Consider the following 6,781-nt stretch of genomic DNA (forward strand, 5'->3'; position numbering starts at 1 on the left):
GCAGTATCCTTTCAGAGCTATTGTCTTAGCAAATATGAGCATTGCTTTCTCGCTCCGTCAGTACTCTGAATCTGCTCTTGGTTTCCCTTTGTGATGCTTTTATTTCCTAAGCAGAAATTGTCATAATTGGAAAAAGAATCCATTGGCGACCTTAACTTGGGCGTACCTGGGAAGCTGCAATAAGGCGTTGGGCTTTGGCCCCTGTGTCAGAACCAGCAGCAAGCTGAGAGGGACCGAGTTGGGTGTTCGCAGTTCAGCCACCGCCTTGTTTGCTCAGCTGAGGTCGATTGTGCTGTGCGGTCACGAGAGGCCGTAGGGCTTGCGGAGGGCCTAGCTTGGCTCAGCGGTTACGTGGAAAGGAAGGAACCCGACGCAATTATTAAAGCTGCGGCTGACAGAGCTGACGGCTGGGATTTACTTTGTTTGCAAAATAAGCAAATTTGCTGCTGAAATCACACAGTCCCCTGAGCCCCGCGTTGCCTAGTCTAAAGTGCACTGGTTTAGTCACTGTTTTAAGTATTTCTATCTACAAGCGGTAGCATATGGCTTGTAGGATGCTGGTTTTGGTATCTTAACGTTGGCAGCAAACGCTGAGTCTTCGTTACTTAATGCGTTCTTTTCGGCGAAGGTGCTGAGTGCGTACAGCGCTCGTTCTCATTCACCCGAGATGTGGGCACCCTGCAGCTGTAGCGTGGGTCTGCTGTAGTGCCTGCCTGCAGCCACGCTGTCTGAATCTTGGTCACAGTATCTCAGGCTTCCTTCCTCCTAAAGGTGAAACCTCCCTTAATTGCTGTTGACCTCTAGGCTTTTTTGGTTATCCACACTTTTTTGGTTATGCATACTTCAGACTTACTGGCATGGCTCAGCTGTCTTCTCCAGCTTGTCCCTAACACTGTCTTTTGGCATCAGTTTCAGATTATGATTATTTCTCTGTGAGTGGTGACCAGGAGGCAGAACAACAAGAGTTTGACAAATCTTCCACCATCCCAAGAAACAGCGACATTAGCCAGTCCTATCGCAGAATGTTTCAAACCAAGCGTCCTGCTTCCACCGCAGGTCTGCCAACCACGCTTGGACCAGTCATTGTCACCCCCGGCGTTGCCACCATCAGACGGACCCCTTCCACCAAGCCTTCGGTCAGACGCGGCACCATTGGCGGAGGTCCGATTCCCATCAAGACGCCGGTGATTCCTGTCAAGACACCGACTGTCCCCGATATCCCAGGGGGGCTGCCTGGCACCCTTGCTGGGACAGAAGAATGTCCTGAGCAAAGTCCTGAGTCTCCGGCAGCAGGAGATGGTGGGCAAGGTGTCACCAGCATGCCCTCGTCTTCGTGGAGCGGACAAGCATCTGTCAACCCTCCGCCGTCAAGCCAGAAACTGAGCGCTGGCGACGAGCAGAGGCAAGCGGTTCCCGAGGGCGAGGGGGAAGAAAGCGACCGGGATGGTGTCGGCACCCTCACGCCCGCAGACCAGCCGGAGCTCGACCCCGGAGAGCTGAGTCCTGGGGACGTCCCACAAGGTGAAGATATGCTGAACGCCATTCGGCGTGGTGTCAAACTGAAGAAGACAACCACGAATGATCGCTCAGCACCTCGTATTTCCTAGGAGTGGAAAAGCTGCCAGAGTACTAGCCGCCGAGAAGGAACTGTGAGAAAACTAATTTGTCTCTATCCATTCCAACCTGTAATCAATGAATTTTTTAAGATACTCGGTAACAGACAGTCTGAAAGTACTCTAAAAGAGAAAACAAGGTGAAAGAGCGTAGTAAGACATAATCTTCACTGGTGTTTTAATTTGTAAATATCAATGATTTTTTTTCTGCATTTTTTTGATCTAAGTTACACTTTTAATTTTTTCTGAAGGTGCCAAATCCCATTTACCTTTTTTATAACTCTCTTTGTAAAGTTTTAAATCATAGGAGAAAAAAAAAAAAAGTCAAGTAGTTAACTTCAGCAAAGGGATTTAGTGAAAATTTGGCTTTTTTGCAAGCTTTTGTAGAGCGCCTTGTAATAGTGAGGTTCAAAACAAAACACAATAACGGGACTTACTTTAAAGTTGAAGTCAGGCTGTAAGGAAGAGATCCTCATTTAAGTATTAAAAAAACCACCACGTTTGAAAAGCAGGAATAAAAATTGACAATAAAAGCAATATATAATGCAAGGAAGAAACCTGCAGTTGGTAGAGTATTCAGGGGGTAGTGGGGGGAGGGAGATGCCATCAAAATAGCAGATGCTGTTGCACAAAAGTAGCCTAGTAGGATTAATTACTAGTAGCTTCATGGTAAATGCATCAGAATAAGCCATATTGGATTGCAGTGTTTTGTTTCTGTAGGGTGTTTTAAAGACTGAGTTTTTTCCCACATTTCTTTTTAGACTGCACAGCAACAACTCTCAGTCACATGCATGCAGCCTTAACGGTGTAGGCTCGGTTCTTCCACCTTCACGTTTTGTTCCGCTCATCCTTTCACTGAATACAAACAAGGACGACAGGCTTAAGGCAGTTACAAATGTGAAAACATTTTTAAAAAATGCAAGCAGGGAGTTCTTAGATATTATCAAAATGCCTTTTTCTGACTGTGCCCAGCAGGCTGGGCACCTTGGAAAGCCCAAATATTTTGAGAAAACACTGAACAATTTGACAGGTGTAACCAGCTTGTGATCTAATAAACTGCGAATGTTTCTTTCCAATACAGGGGCTTGTTTTTCTTAACTTCTTTTAAAGGGCAGTTGATTGGCTTTTCTTAAATACCGAAAAGAAAGGGGTGAGGGGTGGGGGGTGGGGCGAGATACTGGTTTTTTGATAATACCGGGAGTCTGACCACTATATTCTCTTTTTTTGTACTTTAAGTCATGTTTTTTGGAACGCTATTGATAGAATTATTAAGAGTTGGATTTTTTCCTTAAAGTAAAAGTTATTGCTGCAATACCCGTCTCCTAAAGCTGATAGAAATATGCAGATCCCAGGGCACGGCACGCGGTGCGATCGGGCAGGCCAGAAGGATGCCGTCTGCCCACCCACGGCAGACCCACGCCTGGACAGGCGCCAGAGCTGCGCATACGGGATTGTTTAAAACAAGCACCAAATAATAGCTACAAGGGGCAAGTTCCCACCACACACTCTGCAGATTTCTCTTGGCTCTAGACTTGCCTACATAACCACTTATGCTTTAATACATAACTGCCTTGGATGTGAAACTTCTAGTAACTGTGTAGTCACTGTGTTCTGTATAACATTTTACACTGCTGTGGTTGCTAACCTTTTTTTTTTTTTTTGTTATGGCTTAAAAGCAAAAAGAAGAAAAAAAAAGGCATGATTCTTAGAAAATATTAAACCTTCCTTTCTTTGAAAAACAAGCTCCTTATTACAGAATATAACAAACAGTAGTGCCTGTGGTGTAGCCCACCAATCTTGATACAGTAGCTGATGCATTGTGCAGATGAGGCTTTGAGATGGTTTTTGCATAAACAAAAACTGCTAGGAGATAATCTCAATAGTTAAAAGTGTTATTTAAACCTTTGAAATAAATGGATGTAACTGTACCCGAGTACAGCTTTTCACTTGTTTAGTTCTTAAACGTTAGTATAATCAGTAAAATTTAATATAAAATGTTGCCAAATTCAATGTAGAAAGAATGTGACAAAACACTTTGGATAGTTCTATTGTTTGTGTTTTTGCATATTGTAAAAGCAGTGTCACAGCTAAAAAAATAAAATGTTTCTAATGGTAAATTATTGTGGTTTAGTTGCTAGTTTGTACTGAGAGTTGACCTCTCCCTGTGCAGTTTTTTGTTCTAAACTGGTATAAATAATTGCTGTAAGTGTGTCTCCCTTCTACATTGTAATGATTGCTTAAGCCTACAGTATAAATAAAGAACTGCTGGAAAACTTCTGTATTTCCGTTTTTGAAGACTTTCTGCTTCCAGAGCTTCGGAGATCGCTGGTGCGCATCATCAGACTTCTGCAGGTCACGCAGGTTCCCTCTGTGTGTAACAGAAGCAAGAGAGAATGAAAAAATAAGTAAATAAAGCTGCATATCGCTGTGTTGACTGATGTGCACCAGAAGGGTAGGAACAGAGTGAAGGTGCAGTGCTAGCGACGGAAAGTCCGGACAGCGTTTCCCTGTCCCTCGCTGTCGTTACCTGGCCAGGGAACACGGGTAACTCTGTGTCTGTGCATCTGCTGCAGTGCTGGGCTGAGGTTCCTTCTGCCGGAGGAGGAAAATCGCTGCTGTCCACACTGCCCGTGCTTACGGCCCCGATGTATCAGGCACGCCACCAGTGCTGCCTCCCACGCACCCCTGAGTGACGGGAAACTTCCTTTTGTTCTGCTTTCTCAGGAACAAAGGTAGAGAGGGGAGCACGTTGCTCCCACTTGCAGCTCCCACGCAGCGACCTCATTTATTTCCTTCCCACTGCGATACCATTTTTGTCCAGCGGTTTCATTTGTCATGAAAACATTAAAGGAAAACTCAGGGTGCTTTGGCTGGAGATGCGTCCTGCCTCCAGAAGGGTTCTAGCGCCGTTCCCTGTCTCTCTGTGGCTGTAGCTCACCTACTGCTTGGCCAGGCTCCCTCGTTTTGAAGCGTATCCCTGCCGCTTCCCTAGGGAATCCGGTTCACCTGCCGCTGCGCACGCAAAATGGTTGTTGCAGGTAGTTTGTTGTTGTTGTTGGGATGTGGGGGTACCCATCGTGTTAGGAACATCGGTCAGACCTGCTCAGGGGTTTGTAAAAGTCAAGAGGGGCTTTCTGCTGTTTCCTAGCCAAAAAAAAATAATAATTGTGGTTGGTTGGCTGACTGAGAGGGAGTGCGCAAAATCAGTCCTAATTGAAGAGTATTTTGGTGTTTGTGTGATTTCTGAATACAGTTACCAGACAAGCAAAGCACAGGAATGGGCTTTTGGGGTAAGGTGAGGCACAGGACGAGAGGACGGTTTTTTGTAAGCTCGTTTTGTCAGACCAGACGTTAAAACCCCATTGGTGCGTACCCACTGACTGCTCCAACGGGCTCTGCCCCACCACGGCGCAGAGCGCTCCGGCACCAGCCTGCCCGGTCACCACTCCAGCGCCGAGCCGAGAGCTGCTTCTGCCAGGGTGGGGGGTGGAAAGACGGGTGAGCTGGGTTTGCCCTGTGGTGGCGTATTGCCCTGTGAATTTTGCCCACGCTTTTTGGCCTTTTGTATTCTGGCTAACGCAAGCAGCTCCTGTAGCAAAACAGTCTTTGCCACTGAGGGAAGGCGATGCTGGTAGAACAGACCCTGCATTAGAAACCTGGAGGGAATCAGGAAAAGGGGCACAGGCTGGAACTCTTCCTGTGAATGAACAGGTACCTTCAGGAGTGACAGCAGAGAAAAGCACCGATACCCCAGGGGAGAGGAGAGGAGAGGCAGCTCCACACTGAGCAGGTAAACAACAGCTGCTGGAGAAGGGCAGCTGCAGCATCCACTCCAGCTGGTTACTGCCTTGGAGTAACAGCGCAGGGAGCAGGTCCAGCTTCCTGGCAAAATTGGGACTTTCAGCAGTGCAATATGTGAAGTCTTTTTAAATTATTTTTTCAAGAAAACAGGCATATTTTAGCATGTAGGCTTACTGAAGAAGGCCATGTAACAATTCTAAAAAACTGTTAAAGCCTTTTCTTATACCCATGCTAAGTCCTTAAAGCAGCTGAATTTAGTGCCTTTGCCATCTCTTCTCTTCAAGCCTTAAATGAGGAGTACATGGAAAAATTAAGCCTTAGGGTTAAACATGGTACAATCAAATAACATTGGTAGAATACAAGTCAGATGAGGTAACCCCATTCTCCTCTCTTCTAGCCCTAAAACTGAGAGCAGCAGAAGAGCCAGGAAGGTTTTCCTATGAGCTGGTACTGGGCTGCTCCATCCCATCTACTGTCTTCCTCACGGGGAGCTCAGTGGAACTCTGGGCAACGTGCTTTGGAAACGTGGCTGGAAGTGAACAGCTTTTGTACGCAGTTCACTGTGTCACACCGCACGCTAGGACTGTTCAGGATCCACAAACGAGCAGATGACAGCCACATTCCTCAGCGGGCTACTGGTTTTAACTGAGAGCTCTGCGGTTTGTGGGATTCGGTTTACACAGGCTGAACTCCTGGGGTGCTCTACAGCGTTATCCACGGCACCAAGACGGCACAAGGAAGGTTTACGTCTTGTGAGATTTGATACCCAAGTGAAAAACACAGTGAAAAGCATAAGGCGGGGAAGGAGGGCAAGAAGTCTCTACCCCTAAGCAAGGTCTGAAATGCCCTCAGTGCAGGAGGAGCTGCAGCCCATGGCTGTTGCTGTCAGTACCTTTAAACTCCAGCCTTAACGCCTTGCCTGCTTTTAGTGCCAGATTCCAAGTTACAAGGCTGATGATACAAATTGTTTATTAATTTTCACCCACTCCCCCAGGCCTCACTCCCCCCCTTCTCCCCAGGGGCAGACAGGCTCTTGCCCCAGTTATTCCCAGTTTAGTTCCTTATCATTTGATCCAGTAAATCTGCTCCTCCCGCCCCTTTGAGCTCACATTTTTTCTCTGGGAACATGAGTTTTATGTGGCCAATTTTTTCAGTCTCATAGCTGAGTTCTGTAACTCTTACTGTGAGAGCTGCGGTGTTACAGAACTTGCTCTGGAGTTCGGATTCCATTAAGACTTCCTTGCAGGCTGGTCAGGGTTCTCTAACATTTTCGTTACACCACGCAGGTGCTAACAGCCATCTATTCTAGACTGCACAAACCGCAAGTGCGTGCGTGCTATAGAAGAACAGTATACGAGAAAAACGCC

General features: G+C 46.6%; 1 protein-coding gene across 18 annotated transcripts in view; it reads left to right on the plus strand.

Moving 5' to 3' along the window:
- MTSS1 (MTSS I-BAR domain containing 1) overlaps positions 1–3,890 on the plus strand; it is a 127,638-nt gene extending 123,748 nt beyond the window's left edge. For all 18 annotated transcript variants that reach the window (XM_075743339.1, XM_075743344.1, XM_075743354.1 and 15 more), the window contains one exon: positions 910–3,890. In XM_075743339.1, coding sequence (XP_075599454.1) covers positions 910–1,607 — 698 coding nt within the window. In that variant the 3' untranslated portion in view covers positions 1,608–3,890. The remainder of the gene's footprint in view (positions 1–909) is intronic.
- Positions 3,891–6,781: the final 2,891 nt, after the last annotated feature.

This window comes from Balearica regulorum, chromosome 2, assembly GCF_011004875.1.
Source record: "Balearica regulorum gibbericeps isolate bBalReg1 chromosome 2, bBalReg1.pri, whole genome shotgun sequence".
In the NCBI taxonomy this organism is placed as follows: domain Eukaryota; kingdom Metazoa; phylum Chordata; class Aves; order Gruiformes; family Gruidae; genus Balearica; species Balearica regulorum.